Source organism: Polypterus senegalus, chromosome 10 (assembly GCF_016835505.1).
Source record: "Polypterus senegalus isolate Bchr_013 chromosome 10, ASM1683550v1, whole genome shotgun sequence".
Lineage (NCBI taxonomy): Eukaryota > Metazoa > Chordata > Cladistia > Polypteriformes > Polypteridae > Polypterus > Polypterus senegalus.
The window spans coordinates 164943558-164963963 of NC_053163.1; the positions used below are offsets into that span (position 1 = coordinate 164943558).

Genomic DNA, 20406 nt, shown 5'->3' on the forward strand with positions numbered 1-20406 from the left:
TATTTTTGAACCAATACATTTCCTGTTCCTGATTTTTATGCCTGCTATTATTATCCAGACACTTGTTTAAAAAAATAAAATAAAATAAAACCTTGTTTTCATTGTGTTTGTCTTTAATCCGGCATTATAGTAGAGTGTTGGCTTCCTAGCCAGTAGTTCTGTGGTGAAATGACATGTATGTTGCCTTCCTTTCCTTCAATGGATGTAGAAAATACATTAGCATAGTATATACATACAGAGGAGTCGGAGTCGGGGAGTCGGAAGATTTAGAAACTGAGGAGTCGGAGCATTTATCTACCGACTTCACAGCCCTGGATTCGTATGACTTCATCGTTTCTCAGTGCTAGGATTGCCCGTCTAAATCTATGGGTAATTTCAAGACCCAACAGGAGCAGAGAGTATGGGGATACAAACTTATGCTTAAATTCAACACTCTACAAAATGGTTTGAATACAGACAAGAGTTTTATGACCAGATATGTGGACTAACATCAGGGGTCTATCTTACAGACAATGCACTTCAAAAATAAAAAACAAACAAACCTTACAGGACTTTCTCTAGTGATGGTTATCTTATCTCTACATTTTATTAGCTCATTGCTCTCTTTTTTCAGGGTTAATTCATCGTATACTGAGGTACCACTGTATATAAAATCCAACATCCATCTGTCTGTCTGGCCGCTTTTCATGACAGAACTACTTAATGTATTTTTCTAGAATTTGCTTGAACAAGTTGATTTTGCGACTTCTCTCATCGTGCTAAGTATTCTATCCAGTCGCGGCACTGATTTATTTGCGCGATTCCAAGAGAGGGGCTGCGGGCCTTCACGAGTAGGGAGCCGGGCAGGGTCCTCCTCACTCACACACACACCAGCCTCTGTTTGAGTCGCCGTACCTCTCACCACGTGTTGGAGTGCACCTTACCTCCAGTTAGCTAGCGATGCCTGAGCCTGTTTGTTCAGCAGACATCATCATCGAGAGATTGTTAAGGAGTAACATTTGACGTTTTTGAGAGAGGCAGAGAGAGAGAGATCAGAGCGTCGTGTGTTTTAGAGGGTACCTGCTCACTGGCAGGGATATCACAGCCATGTGCTCTTCTCCCCACGTGGGGGGGACGCTCTCCCGTCAGAGCTGAACACGATCAGATATTGTAGCAACGTTTGACATCAGAGCGCACCGGCCTTCCTCTTGGCAACTTTTAACATTTTTGAGAAAGAGATCACGGCTACATTCTCACCCTGATAGCAAAACCAAAAATATTGTATATCAAGAGACCCTCGGATACAAAAGTTATCAATAAAAATTCTTCTCAATACAAATAATCACCCATCCATCCATTTTCTAACCCGCTGAATCCGAATACAGGGTCACGGGGGTCTGCTGGAGCCAATCCCAGCCAACACAGGGCACAAGGCAGGAACCAATCCTGGGCAGGGTGCCAACCCACCGCAGGACAAATAATCACTTTTGTTTTTATTGATTTTTAAAGTTTGTCCCGTTTCACTACTACGTGGGCAAAGCCACGGGGGACAGCATGCGTATCTGTGTGTATATATACTTCCTGACATGGATTTGAATCAACCGCCGTGGTGCAACGTCAAGAGACTTCAGAGACTTAACCACAAAGACTTGGAGCTGGAACTGCTGCCGAAGGGGGCTTCTACAAAGTAATTGATTAAGGTTCTGAACACTTGTATGTATGAAAGATTTGCTTTTCATTTTTTAATAAATCTGCAAACCTTGTTGAAAAAATGTTTTCAGTTTGCCAATATGGATTACCAGGCGAGTACTGATGGGCAAAAGAGGGCAAATGTGTCTGTTTAATATTAATTCTATACTATAATAAAGTGTGCAGATGGCGAACGGGTCTGAATAGTTTCCAAATCAACTGTATAACCTGGCGTCCTGTTAGCCGTCGTGATCATGTCTGTCTGTCTGTCTGTCCACCGTCTAGATGTAGAAAGTGAAGAGTCCACTTCGACCCTCAGGTCCTTCTCGTAATATCAATCCTCCATTCTATATTCAAATCTAACATTTTTGACTTCCTATACATAACAACACTTACATTCAATTTCACTTGTCACAAATTTGCCCAAGTCTACGTTCTGTCCAGGTCCGTCTGTAACGATTCGCCCGACGGCAGATGATCTGCCGGTCCCCGTGTTTCGTATCCTCCTCAGATGTGACCAGCTTTGTTTTATATGCTGATCCCGCTCATTTACGCTGCAGCCCCAGTACTTGTTCCTGAGGGATGGCACTTTTAACATCCATGTCTTGATGTTTTTGTCATTTTATGAGATGTCAGCCTCAGCTATGGATTTGAGATTTTGGTTACTTACACACACTAAAGGAGGTCATTGGCATCTAAACCAACCTGTCTAGGTGAGGATAGTTTGGTTTTATAGTGCCCAGAATGGTGCACATCATTTTTTGCTATCCAGTACAGACACGCTGGAAGTGTTGGGACGGAGGGACCGCCAGACACAACAAATTCAAGTCATGAAAATCAGAGGGTTTGACTCACCACTAAATCCCAGTTATTCAGTTCCAGAAGAGCAATTGCCTCTGCGATGTTGTCGATACCAGTACATGCCTACAAGAGACAAAAGAAGAAATCACTTTAAAACGTCACCCATCGCTAAGAGTACACGCAGAGCCGCAAACTCCCAGCATGTCTGCCCTCCCAAGGTCTCTGTGAGCATCTCCCGACACCCCAAGGATGCCAGGTTAACTGGTGACTCGAAATTACACCAGTATAAGTGTGGCCTTCATCTCATCTAAGACAGTGCCTGCCTTTGGTGCAAGGATATGGTAGGCACCCCATAGTGACCTCAGAATGACAAAAAATGTGACCAAAAACAGACAGATGTGCAGTTTGTGTAGACGGTGATAATCCAAACGCAAAGTGCTTGCGGTGGCACACAGATGACCTCAGAAACGTAGTCGGTGATCTTCCCAGTACTGCGTGTAAAGCGTTCAGTTGTGACTTCGTCTGTTTAGTTCCCCGTTGTTGTTATTCTTTAATTAGTGGATGTCCCCAACAAAAGTGACTTACCAGCATTGTTCTTCATGAGCGCGAATTTTATGAGTCACTATATTGTAGGTAGAAGTGTCAGCTTAGTAAATAAAAGTAAATGCGGCATTTAACATACGGCGAGGGCGCAAAACTCAAACTGTATAATCTAAGCAAGAAACCACAAAAAGGACACAAAGAAATAATGAACAGAAAAGGAAGTGCTGAGTGCAGAAACGTTCAAACCAAGTCAAAATGAGCACGAGGGCACGGCTCCTTGGTCAAGTAGGCATCTTCTGTCAATGAAGCCAAAAGAGGAAATTGTCCGGAAAGTGACAAAATGAAAAGCCACTGTCCCCTCTCTACCTGCATGCCTTTGACTTTGTCACGGAGATCAAGTATGGCTTATTCTACAAGAATATTCTAAAATGACCTGTACACTGGACCCCCCCCCTAAAAAATCCAAAATCATTGGGTGTGAGTGATTTTTCAAACTGGCTGTCTTCTTGAATTCATTTCACACTTCCTCTCCCATCGTGCAGTCACTCATTCAGCCCATTTAAATGGAGAAAAGTCGTCACTCTGCTGTTTGGTGTCATGGTGCGTCCTGCACTGACCGTGGACCAGAGAAAGCAAAGGAGAGAGTCACCTGAGGAGATCAGGGAGAAAATGACAGGCAAGCATGTGGAAAGCAGAGGCTAGAAGACCACCATCTCCAAGCAGCTTGATGTTCCTTTGACAAACAGTTACAAATAATATGGAGAAGTTCAAGATCCATGGGACTGTAGCCAACCTCCCTGGACGTGTCCACAAGAGTAATAATTGACCCCAAAATGGGCAGAAGGACAGTGGGAATGACAGACACAAAGCCGAGGAGAACTTCCAAAGAGATAGAAGCTGAACTCCAAGGCCCAGGTCCATAAGTGTCTGATCGCACCATCTGTCACTTTTTAATGGAAGAAGAGCCAGGAGGACTCCATGTTAAAAAAAGACAGGAATTTCGCTTAAATTCATCTTGATAGGCCACAATGCTTCTGGGAGAATGTCCTTTAGTCTGATGACGCAAAACTGGAGCTTTTTGCAAAGTCACATCAGCTTTATGACCATAGATGAAAAAAATGAAGCTTTCAAAAAATGAACATCACAGCTACTGTCAAACATGGGGGAGGCTCGGAGATGTTTTGGGGCTGCTTTGCTGCATGTGACACAGGCTGCCTCGCGTCTCAGCAGGGGACAATGAAAGCTCGAGACCACCAGGACATTCTGGAGCAAAACGCACTGCCCAGTGTCAAAGGCTTTGGTCTCAGTCGCAGGTCGGGATCCTCCTAAAACACCCAGGAACGGCAGAGAACAAAACATTGGACTGTTCTGAAGGGCCTGTCTAGGGGGCCAGATTTGAATCCTGTAGAATATCAATGGAAAGAACTGAACCATGCAGTCTGGAGAAGCCCCCCTTCAAACCTGACCCTGCTGGAGCAGTCAGCTCAGGACGAGTGGGCCACATGACATCTCATGGAGAGCTCCAGGAACCGCTGGTGTGCAGGGATTACAAACTCTAGTGGCTGTGAAGCCCCATCATTGTTGTTAAGGGTCCCATCATTGGTGTCCATGCCATTTTCATTTGTGATCTTACTGGAAATACTCTGTTGAATCAAGACGCTAAAGCAAAACCTGACTTGTTCTCATTCTATTTTCTTATTTATTTTGTCTTTTTTCTCTTTCTTCATCATGTAAAGCACTATGAGCTCCATCAGCGTCTCGGGAACTGCAGGTCTGACATTGTGGTCAGCAGCACAGGAGCGCTGCAGGGGACTGGACTTTCTCTGGTTCTCTTCAGCCAACATACATCGGACTTCAAATACAACTCGGAGTCCTGCCACATGCAAAAGTTCACTGACGACACTGCTATGGTGGGCTACATCAGGAGTGGGCAGGAGGAGGAGTATAGGAACCTAATCAAGGACTTTGTTAAATGGTGCGACTCAAATCACCTACACCTGAACACCAGCAAGACCAAGGAGCTGGTGGTGGATTTTAGGAGGCCCAGGCCCCTCATGGACCCTGTGATCATCAGAGGTGACTGCGCAGAGGGTACAGACCTATAAATACCTGGGAGTGCAGCTGGATGATAAACTGGACTGGACTGCCAATACTGATGCTCTGTGCAAGAGAAGACAGAGCTGACTATACTTCCTTGTTTTATTTTGTTTCAATAGTGTGAGATACACTAAAAAATGCATACAGACATACAACATGCACTTGCAGGTGAACTAAATATTTTCTGTGATGTTTTAATGCAAAGAAAGAAAGAAAGAAAGAAAGAAAGAAAGAAAGAAAGAAAGGTATCGTAGTTGGCAGGATTAGATAGATAGATAGACAGACAGATAGACAGGTAGATAGATAGATAGATAGATAGATAGATAGATAGATAGATGGTGTAGTTGGCAGGATCAGATAGATAGATAGACAGATAGATAGCATAGTTGGCAGGATCAGATAGATAGATAGCGTAGTTGGCAGGATTCATAAATCTGTTATCATCCATTTACTGTGTTACTGGTTATGACTCGAAAGAAATAAAAGGGTCTTTCTGGGACCTTCTACTGGATGGTTCTTTTGGGAAGCAAACATTTTCAAAAAAAGTTATGGGCTTGTTCTGAAGGACCACTTTGGCACCTTTACTTTTAAGAGCGTAGCATGAAAACAAAATACAAACGAATGTATGGAAACACAAAATATACAGAAAAACACATATTATGTATGTCTATAAATGAAAAATACAAATCACTGAAAAAAAATATTTACAAAGGGATAGATAGATAGATAGATAGATAGATAGATAGATAGATAGATAGATAGATAGATAGATAGATAGATAGATAGATAGAAGGATTACATAGAAAGATAGCATAGTTGGCAGGATCAGATAGATAGATAGATGGTGTAGTTGGCAGGATCAGATAGATAGATAGACAGATAAATAGCATAGTTGGCAGGATTCAACAGATAGGGCGAAACAGAATGATATCTATCTCTGTGCAGTTTGCTCCCTTCATTGTGTCTTAATAATGAGAATTAAAAATGAGCAGAGCAGACAACACAGAATCATGAAAGGCTGCAACTACTTTACTGTCAGCCCTGCTAATTAGTGAATAATGGATTAAATAAACAATTACAAGACCTGCAAAATTAGAATGAAAATCAAGAAAACATTTTTGAAAAGAAAGAAAAACAGGTGCGGGACCGAGCAGCTCTGGAGAAGCTTGTTGAAGACATGGGAGAAAATGAATAAACACACACAAAACAGAACAAATGACAAGTTCCAAAATCTCTCAAACTCACATGCCAGGTGAACTGAGCTGTCAATCGAATTGGCTTTCCCTTGTGGAGCTTTTTCTAGCGAGTTCAGTCCCACAGCGATAGAGTGAGCGCAAAGCCAATTCCGTAAACTGGTGGTTTGTTTTCCTGCTCCAGACAGACCTCTGCTTGGCCCCGCACACACACACACACACACACACACACACACACACACACACACACACACGAGGTCAGGTATCCACTTAGCATTATCCTGGCTGTACGGATACGGGAACGAGCCACACAAAGCTGAAGTGTGGATTAGCGCAAGCCACCTTAACTCTGGGTGTTCACACATAGAGGGAATGTGGTAGAGGGAAAGGCGCTGGAGAAATTAAACGTATTAAGTACATAAGAGTAGTGGTGTCAGATATTTGAACTATTGATCAGCTTAAACGTTTAAAGTGCAACTGTTGTCAACTGCAACAGAAATGTGTCATTTGTCACCCGATAGAGGTCCACCAGCGGCTACATGCCTAGCACAGGATCAAAACTCAAAAACAGCCTGACCTGAAATAGTCAAAGTCTAGCCCACATGCTTCAGTTTGAAATCTGTCCTTCTGAACTGTCAAGAGGTCTAGGACCAGCGGTAAAGAACCAGATTATCAAACATATGATCACATCCATGATCAGCAACTTCAAAACAGCACAAAAACAACACTCCGCCTGCTCTGATGAGCGGTCCCTGTTTTCTCAATGACCCCTCGCCTCCCATTCGGGGGTTAACCCCTGGGGTCGGTTGATGTGGCCTGTAAAACTTCAGGTCCTTCTGTTCACTTTTGCTGAAGACAAAGGACACCTTTTGGGGGTGGCTGCCACATTCCCACAGGGGTCAGCAGCAGAGGACGAACATCTCCAATAGCAAGCAGTGTGATGAGTGGGCACCTGCTTCAGTGGTTGGCACAGGTGTGGCTCAGGTTTGAACAAAACCAAGCTAGTGCCAAGCTCGGGTAGTCTCTTTACTTGAAGCAGCTGTCCATACTGGGCACTATGAAGCAGAGATACCCAACACTCACGACACAAAATAACGCACATAGGAACTTCCACGATATTATACGCCAGGTAGAGTGATTAGAGCAGCTGGCGTGGGCGACTGCCACAATCCCAAAGGGGTCAGCAGCTGAAGGGGGACGTCTCCGATAGAAGGCAGCCTGGTACAACTCAAGTCTGAAGATGACTGTTTGGTGTACTTGTGCCAAGCCAGGAAGTATCTTTGCTTGGAGCAGCCATCCACATGGGGTGCTACAAAGCAGACATAACTGCCAGTCACACCAACAGTAAGCAGAGCACAAGTGAACCAAAATAATCAACACGGGAACTGGGTACTGGGATGACAGCAACTGGTGTGAGTGGCTGCCATAGTCCCCCAGGAGTTAGTAGCTGAGGAGGAATGCTCCAATAGCAAGCAGCATGGTGAGCTGGCACCCTCTTTGGTGGTTGGCACAGGTGTGGCTCACGTTTGAAGCAGTGGTCCACATGCAGATAAGGCTGCACATGTGGGGCACAAAAGAACAGATGTGCCTAACACTCACATAAACAAGGTACTTACCAGTAAGTATAGCATACGTGGACCAAAATAACAAACGGAGCAACTTCCAGGATAATATACTCAGGTGTGGGTGCCTGCCATATTCCCACAGGAGTTAGGGGCTGAGGAAAGACGTCTTCCAGAAGTAGCAGCGCAAGATGGCGCTCATATACCTTAAGTCTGAAGACCACCATATGGTCTGCTTATGCCAAGCTAGTAAGTCTCAAAGCTTGAAGCTGCTGTCCCCATGGGGTGCTGTAAGCCAGCTATATAAAGTAAAACCACTGGCACACCAACATAACTTGATCCTCTAAATCTGAAGTACTGGTGGCTTTCATCTAAAGGTCCTTCTAAGCTGGGCATTTTGTAAGGGTCCCCTCCGAGTGCCATTCATTTACCTTTACTTATCCAAGGTGGCTTGCAGTATTTGAGGCACAACTGGTTACGTTTGTCTTGGTTTTCCAACTGGAGCAGTGACAAGTGAAGTGACTTGCTCGTGGTCACACTGTGTCAGTAGGGAGATATCTTTACTGCCAGGCATTCAGTTTGGATGGGGATCTCCTGTAACAGCCGGGGAATTGTAGGCTGCTACTGGGGATAATGATGACTGGTTAGCCTTGCACCATCACCATGGTGTCGAGGGGAACTAAAAAACACCGCATAATCGTGTAACTCGCCACTGCTGTGACGTAAATGTCACACTACCATGGCATCGTGTCTGACACGATATTGGCTGGTTGGGCACGTGAAACCATGAGGAAGTTCTCAACCCCGGGATGGGGGGCCGGTTCGTGTTTATATCGGACAGTCGCCACCGATCTCCATCTTTTTCGCAGGCAAGCTCCTCTTGTCAAGTCTCCTTCCTTCCCGATCCGATTCGGCGTGGCTCCGATTCCAGCTACGCTTCTGACAGACCCGTCAGGAAAGCGGAGGTCGCGCGGCTCTAATCCCGAGAATGCCAGACAGCTGGCCGGGACTCCCTCTGCCTCTCTTTGTGGCTGTCATCGCCGGTCTGCGGGCTCTCCTTTGTGTCGACATGACAAAGGCCGGCCAGCCGGCCGGTCGGCGCTTTTCACTCCCGAGCCCGGAGGCAAACTGAGCTGCTGCTGCTGCTGCAGCGTGGAGAGCCCGAGTCTGGTCACGTCTGTGCCGCTGCAGCGAAACACAATCCCGCTGAACTTTGCTCCGCGTGCCCTCGAATTTCCTTCACCCACCCCGCCAACAGTCCGGCAAGTTACCCACCTGAAAATCAGCCAGAATCATCTCTCTGTCCATGTTGTTCCCGGAGGCCATCGCCGTGCCTGGCAGTCTGTCGAAGGAGAGTGAGCGCTGGAGGGCAGGGAGTCAGAGGTGGGGTGGGAGGGAGGGGGGCACTAGGGTCTCATATAAAAACACGAACGGAAAAAAAGCAACAGAGGGCCCCGGTGCTGCCGGGACGTGCGACTAAACAGTGGAGCTGCCGAAATCTGGCGGCGCTCCACGCCTGCCTACCGATTCCAAACAGCTACCGCCGGCTCCCCTGCCCTTCGCTTGTTTAGCCGACAGAAAAGATAAAAACCTCTCCCACCACACCGTCACTTTCCTATTTCTTTTTTGTCTGTTTTTTTTTAATTAGCGATGTCGCTTCACAGGCAGGTTATTTTTTTCGCTCCGTCGTTTTACGTCATATGCGTGCGACGTCGCGCGGGGTGACGTACAAACTGTCGCGCCGTCTGTCGAACTGTGGGCGGAGCCTTAAAGGTAACAAGCAGCGCGAAGAAGTCGCATTGCTGAGCGGAGGAATCCTGTTATTGTCGCTGAAGCAAAAGAATTTCAGCATCACAGTTTTAATGGTTTACATTTCTGAACTCACATTTAATCATGAGGGAACTTCAAGGTTCTTCTTTTGAATTACTGTAACAAAGATGACTATAGCAGTTTGTACTTTCAGGAACTCCATTAAGATATCGGCTTAAAATTAACACGTAATGTTTACCATATATTTTTATCGGGTCGTTATTGCCACGTGTACAGAGTGCAGTGAAATTTGTACTTGTAAGTGCTAATCAACATGCTACATGTCACCAGGATTACATTAAAACGTCTGGCTTCCTTTTCTCAAATAACTACCCTTACCTTGAAACTTCAGGACAATTCATTTGTCACTCCAATAGATGTCAAATCACAAACATGAACATTGCCTTTACGAATCTCACACCAAATCACATATAACAGAAACATATGCAAACGTTTTATATATATAGTGAAATACAGGGGGCGCCACTGAGCCCCAAAACCCCAAACACAACTACATCAAAACTGTTCTGTGTGCATAATTAACGTTTTTATTTTACAAATACTTTCACAGTCCACTCCATGTCTTCCAATTAACAATCCTCCTTCTGCCTCCTGAGTGTGAATCAACTTGTGGAGATTTGGATGGCTTTCTTTTATGTTAGACCAGGGAGTACTTCTGGTGCCAGGGCATAGCCAGATGGAAGCATTTCCAGGTCAGGGAGTCCTTCTCCCTGCAGTGCCCTCTGGCAGCATCCAAGGATCCCGACTGGGTTGACCCTCAAGACTATGAATCCCATGGATCCCTGCAGGTGTCCATAAAAGTTCCATGGCAGCAGAGCACTGCCATCTGTCGTACTGAGGGAGGAACCGCTCTTCATACCCAACCTCCCTAAGTTCATCCACTACACATTCTGTTTGAGTGGAGTAGCAATCCAGCCCCATCCCGGCTGGGTTATGCCTCCTTCCATGCTGTCCGTCCATTATGGCTTCCTGGCTGGGCAAGGGTCCAACATGGCACTTACAATATATATATATATATATATATATATATATATATATATATATACAGGTATATTGCACCAGAGGGTCATGGTATCACTCCAAAACTTGACGGAAAACACTAAAGTTCTGCCCCTTCCAGTCCAGATGATATAAAGGGAGACCTCCCCAGTAGATGGTGTTGCATTTTGACCCGAGTGCCTGATTGTCTGGAACTCCTCCAAGCCTGACCCTACGAGAAAGCCCCTCTATAGGGCAACAAGAGGCAATTGCCTGCTTTCTGTTCCCGAAGTGCCATCATGCACCTGTTCATTTTGTTCTTTTTTGCTGCAGATTTAATGGGGTTTGCTGGGTTGGCACTCCAGCTATTTGGGGAGTCACTCTACCTTCTTCCTCACCCTGCAATATATTTGGTGCTCTGTCGAATATAAGTGAACAGATGAACCACCCTGTATGGTGTTGCCGGTCCCTTGGCTGTTTTCCTTCACTGAAATGACACTGCAAACACAGTTCCAGGTCTGGATCTCAGCTTTTGAGACACTCCCTCCATTGTTGCTCTGTAACACCTCTGCACTCTGCCTCACCCTTTGCCGGCACAGTTTTACCCCTGGCCCTTCTTCACATGGCTCACCTGAGGTCAGTGTCAACTTGATCTGCCACCCTTTTTCCGAAGCTCCTCTAAGTGTTTGTGCACTCAGAAGATGGAGAAGTGTTGGTGGAGCTGCAGAGGTAGCCGTCTCTCAGCTGTCCACCCCGTACTGATGCTTCAGACAGCACTCCAGAGGCAGGATCTCAGCCTCAATACTCTCCAGCAGCTCCTCCACAGAGCCAAGCAGTGTCCATTTCAGGCTCTGGTCTCCAGTCTCCACAGTATTTTGCGCTTTGCTAAACTGGACAGTAGGCCTTATCCTCATCCCACTTCTGACACCAGTGTAGTGGTGGTCCAGCTGCATATCTACCACTGTGTTCCTTGTGTTTTGTTGGTGGTTCCCCAAGAGGTGAAGCCCCAAGCCTGTCACCATAAGGGTCTGCCCTCAGCTCTATAAAGCCTGAGAAACACTCCCAGTGCCTTGCAGTTCACTGAATGAGCTCATAGTGAAGGTGAGTTCTCCCGTATCTATGATTCTGTTTGTTTGATTATTGTGATGTATTGGATTTTGTGGACTTGCACTCTGCCTTTGGACCATTCTTGGATTTTCGCGTTGGGACTGTCTGTTCACTTTTTGATTGCCTGCTGTGCTTTTTTATGCTCTTCAGAGCTTTACTGTTTTTATAATTAATCTCTTTATAAAGATCCTGTGTTTGCTTTTGTAAATAGTTTTGTGGTTGTTCCCCCCTCTAGTGGGCATTTTGAGTATTTCTGGGGACTCTACGTGCTTTGGAACTCTTTCATTCATAACACCTTAGCAACTCTTTCATTTCTAGGCAGGATAGGGAAGGCCCTAGGCTGGTTTGGGGGTCTTTTGAGACCTCACACCATTACTGCTTCAACTTATGCACTCACATCATAACACCCACGTTAAAGGATCGCAGTCTCCTCCCTTTCTTATGAAGTCCAAATCAGAAGATGTCCCGTTTCATCACCGCCGGCAACAATTATTAGTAACATATGGGTGGGTGCCGCTTTTAGACTCTGTGAGGGAATGCACATAACATGGTGCTATAAATTGCACAGTACACCATGTCACACATGTGTGCCTGGAGATCATCTCCCTGACGATGCTGAGGTAAACGATACAATACAATACAATACAATACAATACAATACAAGTCAAGTCAAGTTGGGGAGCATGCACTGGTACAGCGCGTTGCTGAACCCACTACACGTCGAAACAGCTCGGGAATCCCGGTTGGCAACCCCGCAGGCAGACATGCCGTCCAGTCCTACCCTCCGGAAATGACCCTCTATCTGCCGCAGCCAGGTGTTACGTGGGCAACCCCTTGGCCTGGTCCAGCCACTTGGGTCCCCAACAATGAGGATCTTATGAGCAGGATCACCCTCGGGAAAATGTGCCACATGGCCGTAGTACTATAACTGACGCTCCCTCACAATGCAGGTAATGTGCCTCATTCAGGACTCCATGAGCAACAATACAATACAATATCATTTATTTTTGTGTAGCCCAAAATCACACAAGGAGGGCCACAATGGGCTTTAACAGGCCCTGCCTTTTGACAGCCCCAGCCTCGACTCTCTAAAAAACCCTAGTAGGGAAAAAAATGGAAGAACCCTCAAAGTTCAAAGAGAGACCCCTTTCCAGGTCAGTTGGGCGTGCAGTGGGCATCAACAAAATGGGCTCAATACAATACACAGAACCAGGCCCGGTTCTAGAGGCAAAGCCGCCATCGTGCCATTTAATTTCAGATATAAACATTTTCACTCGTTTTCTAAACCAGTGTATTTAAAATTAAAAATGTTCGCAATTTCCTTAACGTCAAAAAAAAATTAAAGAAAATTTCTTCGTAGGTAGAAGAAAACTTGACTTACGCATTTAACGAATCGGCGACAAGTTGAATTCATTCTTCAGTAAAATTCCGATTAACACTTTTGATTGATGTGCTGCGTACTTGAGCTGCCACAATTCACGTGTTGTGACTTGCCCGTTTTTCTTTGAAGCAAGTTACCGACATTCGATCGGAAAAGACGAGCCCCGCACCGAGCCTGCATTTTGTTGAGGGGTTCAGCCGCCTACGTGCATGACCGGCAGAGCACAAATCATCCTTAATACAATATCTCTCTATTATAATAAAAAAAATCCCGGGACGGGAGATACTTTCATGTCCCGCGAGACGAGAGTTTGTGCCAAGAGATTTAACCACACGCGGTGCCAGAAATAAAAGACAAAGAGTAGATGACAAAGTAGAACTTTGTAAAGAATTCAAAAAACATTGGCACAATACACATGCAGAGCAGGGTAGTGATAAGAGAAGTACGAAAAATCAAAAGTCTCAAAAAAATGATAGTAAAGATCGCATTAGTGCAAATAAATGGAAATTATTACTCTGTGAAATAACGGAACGGCAAAAAGAGAATGAATATATTGCTTGGATTTAAACTTTAAGTCGGAGACTTGTAGGTCGTCTAATTCGTGTTGCCATCAGGGAATAGTAATGTTTCTTCCCAATGAAGAGGCCTGTCCACGTGAATTCAAAGATTTGTTGTTTGGTGAAAGTGAAATCCACATACGCGAGAGGAAGAGATAGGAAGTGGCTGGCACATAGCTCAGGCTCTGGCGAGCAAAGTGAGCAGGGGACGAAGCCCCCTAGTAATAGTCAAATAAAAAAATACAAGTACTGAGCAGAATTCAACAGGAGATGATATCCCATAATACGATTTGGATTTGTTCAGAGTCCTACAGACCTCGGCCATCAGGCTGCCTCCCCCTATTGGCCATTCCACAGCTGAGTCAGCACTGGGCCAGCCAGTCCGATGGCAGGACCCCTCTACCCGATGATTCCTGCGATCCTCCATCAGAGATGACTATACCTTTGGCAAGCAGAACAACTTGGTAGGTGGGCAGTGGCACCAAGTGGCACATTTGAGTACCGAGAAGAGAAAGAGAAGAGGTGAGGGTTAGTGTTCTGGGGTACAAAATCTGTAAATTTAGGTCTATATTTTCATTATATTTTGCTCAGGACAAAACAACAGATGAACGTAAATACTTGTATGGGCAGTTAACATCAAAGGCAGTCTGTTTCCCTGAATTGTACCAATATCAGTACCATCTGTTTGAACTGAGCAGGCATTCAGGAGATGCCTCAAGCTGTATTAATCACCTGTGAAGGAAAAGGCCCTAGAACTGGTTTACTCCTTGGGAAAGGAAGCCATGCTGTGCTTCAAGCTGTCTACAATCTCTGCCCAGTAGATGAGATGCCATGGGACTGGAAATTACAGCTTGAGACTGGAGATTGTTAAAACATTAGAGACTTTATTGCTTGGAAATTCATTCATCCTATTGACAGCCAGCCAATCAGATGCATCTATCAATCACATCTTGCAATATGCCTCGTCTGAAGAGCGACGTCAGGAGAGGGTGCCAGCAACGTGCGGCCGTTTCCATCTGATCGTCAGAAAAGCATCCAATGAACAACTGCGAGTGCTCGATCACAAGCCGCTGGCGACATTCATCTTTGTCATCTTTCCTTTTCTCTAAGCTTCTTCTAAAGACTATATATATATATATCCAGACATTACTATCCACACTTTCTTTTATGCTTTTATCTACTGGTAATAATTACCACACTACTTGTAACTTTCTATACTTTGTCTTCACATTTTGAGTGATTGAAGTAATAAGGTAAATTTCTTTGAGCACCTGGCACCGTGCGGAAGTGCCATATGATCCAAGCTGCCAGGTTTATCGAGCTGTGGACGAAGAGCTCAGTCCAGCAATGAACAGCACGTTAAAGTAAAACATTCACTGGTTGATAAATGGCCAATAAGATTTGTATGTCTGAATATGTACTCGGAGACCAAAGGTAATATTTAGGACATCGCACGTTGTTCAAGCCTATGATAAGTAAGTCTTTTGGAGTCGTGGGGAGAGCGGACTGTGCTTGTGTTATTCATACGGCACTCGTGCGGGTTAAAGTGCTAGGGAGTAACACGCTGCGTATACGGCTTTCATACGGTACTTTTGTGGTTAGGGTCTGTGTGTCTGCGTATATCTGTGTATGTGTGCGTTAATCTTAAAGTGCGACAACAAACTTGACGAGTACACATACCCTTAAAGAAAAGAGGTAAAGGGTTAGTAGAGGGAAATACCACCATAATAAAGTAACAAATTCTAACTATCATTATTACTTATGCTGCAGTGGGCTGGCACCCTGCCCAGGGTTGGTTCCTGCCTTGCGCCCTGTGTTGGCTGGAATTGGCTCCAGCAGACCCCCGTGACCCTGTAGTTAGGATATAGCGGGTTGGATAAAGGATGATGGATGGATGGATTATTACTTCTGTTTTAGTGCTAATGGCAGTCTGCACAGTTAATCAGCAGCTCTAGTCAGGGTGTGCTAAACAAGAGTTGCGAATCTTCAGCCGGGATTTGAAAGCTGAGACTGAAGGGGCATCTCTTATAGTAGCAGGCAGACCACTCCACAGTTTAGGGGTCCTGTAACTAAACACTTGACCTCCCGCTGTAATTGTATTAACCCTTGGAATCCTAAGCAGACTGGCATCTTGAGATCTTAATGTACGTTCAGGTTTGTAAGTCATGATAAGTTCAGATAAGAAAGCCGGACCTCGGCCATTTAAGGCTTTATATGTTAAAAGGAGGATTTTGAAATCTGCCCTAAACTTAACTGGGAGCCAGTGTGAGGATTTAACAACTGGAGTTATGTGTTCGCATTTTCTTGTTCTTGTAATAATTCTTGCAGCAGCATTTTGGATTAACTGGAAGTGGTATGAAGAACGGTTTGAACATCCAGTGAACACCGCATTGCAGTAGTCAATCACTCCGGGACGAGAGGGGGGCGCTCACACTAACTGTCTCTCCTTTTGCACCAACCTGGCCGCAGCCCCCAGAGCCATCCCAGTCCCTTCTCATCGGGACTCTATAAAGACAGACTGTCCCCAACGGGTCGCGCCTGATATTGGACCCGGCCATCGTGCTATTCAAGCCAGGGCCGTCTTAACCCATGGGCACACTGGGCAGTTCAGACGAGACATACTGTAGGTGTACTCGGCGATGGCTTCATCCATTTAGCTTGTTTGAGAGATTTGGTGAAACGGTTAGTGCTGATGTCCTAAAACTGCATGAAAGTCACACGCGCTCTTCTCGGGGCCTTTTTTGGAGTGGAGGTGGGTGCGCTGGGCAGTTGCCTGGGGGCCCCATGCTAGTCTATGTATGCTGTGACTTGCTGAGTGGTTGTGTAGGTAGGGACCCCCAGTGCACTGCTTTGCCCGGGGGCCTATAATGCTGTTAAGAAGGCCCTGATTCCAGCCTCCCTAAAAGCGAGGAACCTATAGTCTGATGGGCTGAAACGCCATCTTTATTGCTGGCACCACCGTGCTTGATTTTTGCCTTACTTTGGTTTATTGAACAGGGACACCCGGCTGGCAGCCCAACATTTCGAAGCGGAACGTTCAATCCTGTCCTCCAGGCACAACAGGTGACCGTCTATTTAAATGGCTTTGTGTTCTCTAATTGTTTTGCCAGTTCTGTGTGTGGCAGAATTGAGTTCCCCTTTTATTTCTATGGCTCTTTATTTTCTTTCTGCTGATGTATAGCAGTGTTTCTTCAACAATGGGTCGCCAACATGTTTGTGTAGTGAAGTTCGCCGAGTTCTTCCAAGCGTGAATTCTGTGCTGAGTGATGTGCCGCCCTCTGTTTAGCGCACACAGCACTGATGTCAGCTCATCACAGACAGCTTTTATTTCTTGGGCAAGAAAATGTAAAAATATTCCCCACATGTAAGAAAGGGAAAGGATGACAGACGAGATTAGGGAGGGAGCCACGGCGCTAGTTTGAACTGTGAAAATGAAATTTACAAGCATGTGACGATTTTCGTGGTGTTATGGGGGGGCCACTGAATGGGACTGGAATATACAAAAAAAAAAGGTGAAGGGAACCCTTAAATCAGCCATTGGATTCTGATGAACGAAATATTCATGTGGAAAATCTTTACTGAGTAATCCTGGGTAATTCGTTGAGAACAAAATGAAGGAACAACGGTCAGTGGAAACCAAAATCACCGACCCACTGAGGGCTGATTCAACATCGCACCGAAAATCTAAATTTTCAAAGACTGAAATCCCGCTTACGTGAATTTCATCACGGCGGCGACTCCTGATGTGACTCAGTAGTGTGTATGGCCCCCAACAACGTCTGGGCCTGCTCCTGATGGGACGGCGGATGGTGTCCTGGGGGATCTCCTCCCAGACCTGGACCAGGGTATCAGTCTGTGGCACTACGTGCCAGTGTCAGATGCACTTATACCTAACATCCCAGAGGTTGTCAGTTGCATTCAGGTCTAAGGAACGTGCAGCCAGTCGATGGGGTCAATACCTTCGTCATCCAGGACCTGTCTACACGCTCTTGGCCACATGAGGCCGGGCATTGTCCTGCACCAGGAGCCCAATGCCCCAGCATAAGGTCTGACAATGGCTCTGTGGATTTTCCTAAGAGGAGTCAGGATACCATCATCTAGCATGTGGACCCTCCAAGGATATGCCTCCCCAGACCATCGCTGACGATGCTGGAGGATGTTACAGGCTGCATAACATTCACCACGGTGTCTCCAGACTCGTTCACTTCTGTCACATGTGCTTGGAGTGAACCTGCTGTCATCTGTGAAGAGGACAGGATGCCAATGGTGGAGCTGCCAATTGTGGTATTCTCTGGCGAATGTCAATTGAGCAGCACGGTGAACGTGCTGTTAGCATAGGTCCCACTAGTTAGGCCCTCATGCCACCCTCATGAAGACTGTTGGTGACAGTTTGGTCGGATACACACACACCGGTAGCCAGCTGGAGGTCATTTTGTGGGACTCTGGTGGTGCCCCTCCTGTTCTTCCTCACACAAAAGTGCCGATACCAGTCCTTCTGCTGGGCTGATGCCCTTCTACATGCCTGTTCAGCTCTCCTCCTGGAACGTCTCCCGCTATCTCCTCCCTGCTATCTCCTGCCGTGCTCTTGGGAGAGTTCTTGTGACGGCACATATGGAAGTGCCACCCCAGAGGAGCTGGACTACCTGTGCCACCTCAGGCTAGCAGCAGTGACAAGGACACGAACAAAACACAAAACTAGAGGAGAATCAGTCAGGAAGGACAAGGAGAGAGCAACTGTCTGTGGCCCCCAATCCCTTTGTTGTCTTGCTGTGTCCTCTCCAGGTCACCTGTTGTCACTTTCATTTGCACCAAGGCAGGTGACCCAGATACGCGTCCTATCAGCCTGGTGTCATCAGCATTCTTGATGGTAATGGTGATAACGCTCATCTTTGCAGAGCCCCTGTGTTTAAGAAAAGTCCTGAGTTCTCATTAACGTTCATGCTGTTCAAATTCTACATCAGGACGGGAGGCTGAATGGTGATGGAGGCTGAAGAAAATTCCAGAACTAGTGCTGTGACATATGAAGCAGGCTGATTGAGGAGAGTGAAGACCTAACATGGCATAACCAGCAGAGGGCACCTTCCCCACATGTGTTGGCACATTAAACAAATTGGTTTCTGGCTTTGAGTTAGCGGGTGGCACAATTTGAGGGTTGTCATTTTTTATTCAAGTGGACTGCCTCCATCCATCGGGCACAAGAGGGGCTACTAGTCCGTCACAATGCTACCAATTAACTTGCCTGCACGTCTTCAGGGAGTCCTTGGTGAACATTGTGCCAAATGGGTACATACAATAAATAAGCAGGCTTGGAGCTGAATGCGGGTCCTTGGCACAGGTAGGCAGCAGTGTTGGCTCTCTTGTCAGCCATACCACCTGCACTTCAGATCAGGTCACCCTCCTGAAGTTAAGAAAGTTTGGGCCCTGCCAGTACTTCGATGGAAGACCATCTAGGAAAAGCTGCTGGAAGAGGTGTTGGTGAGGCCAGCAGGGGGCACTCATCCTGTGGTCTGATTGTGGGTCCCAAGGCCACAGTGCAGTGATGGGGACTCCGAGACATAAAACTGAGAGACATAAAACTGGGGTCCTGACTCTCTGTGGTCATTCAAGACCCCCGGGCACCCTTTGTAAAGAGTAGGGTGTATCTTGATGGCCTGACTAGATTGCCCACTACAGCCTGGTCAGTCTAGCCCCCTAATCATCCCCTGTCTCTAACTGTCTCTCACCACCTCACTTTCCAACAGCGAGCACCTGGGTGCAAAATGGCTGCCGTCACATCATCCAGGTGGGTGCTGCACATTGGTGGTGGTTAAAGTGGCTCCACACCCACTGAGGCACTTTAAGTAGTGAGAAATGTAAATGTAAAGAATTATTATTATTATATTATATAAAAGAAAACACTCAGCACGAGGAATGGAGGAAAGTAGCATTTAGCCGTGTGCTCGTCCTTATAAATCGTGCGTTTTGTGCACTCTGTGTAATTAATGTCACAAGGTCCCTGAAGCGACAGAAAGAGCAATGAGGGGGCAGGCTAAGGACCCAGAGAGTGAATGGCACTGCTGTGAAAGAGGTGGCTTCTAGCAAGCAGCACAGACCAGAGTCGGCCACCAGGTGGCAGCAGGCACTCTGTATTACCACTGGGAGAGTCAGAAATTCAGGGGCTGCAAGCAAGTGGACTTCACAAAGTGCCTGAGACCCTTCACAAGTCCGAGACCCCAGTAAGTGTGGCACAGAGACGAGGGCTCCAACCATTAGGCCTGCTTATTAAGTTCAGAGCAAGAAGTAAGCAGATTGGACTCTTTAATAAGGCATGTGTGCCACCGACCCAGCCGGGCACCATTTCCGGGGATCCCTCTTTCCTTCTTCTGCAATATGGTGGTGCTGGGGGGGCTTTCCTGGAGGAACTGAATCTTCAATACACCAACATGTTTCTCATTAAACATATTTCCAAGTTTTAGAGCAGACATTGGTATGTGCTCCACACAATGTCACGGCCAATGAAAGCATAAGATTCTACTCCGTGATTGTGACTCCATGATAGGAAAGGGGCGGAGCAAAATGGGATTCTGGGAAGGTAGCAAGATGGAAACCTCTGTTCTCCCAAAGTGACGTCAGTGCTCATCTCACATCTGAAATGAGTTTGTGAAGAACACGGGGTCAGGGGTGAACTCGGCACAATTTATTTATTTTAG

General features: G+C 46.2%; 1 protein-coding gene across 1 annotated transcript in view; it reads right to left on the reverse strand.

Moving 5' to 3' along the window:
* faf1 (Fas (TNFRSF6) associated factor 1) overlaps positions 1-9577 on the reverse strand; it is a 218093-nt gene extending 208516 nt beyond the window's left edge. Inside the window, exons 1-2 of the mRNA XM_039767268.1 lie at positions 9140-9577; positions 2524-2592 (exon numbers count right to left, since the gene is read on the reverse strand). Of these exons, the coding sequence (XP_039623202.1) occupies positions 2524-2592; positions 9140-9190 (120 nt within the window). The 5' untranslated portion in view covers positions 9191-9577. The remainder of the gene's footprint in view (positions 1-2523; positions 2593-9139) is intronic.
* Positions 9578-20406: the final 10829 nt, after the last annotated feature.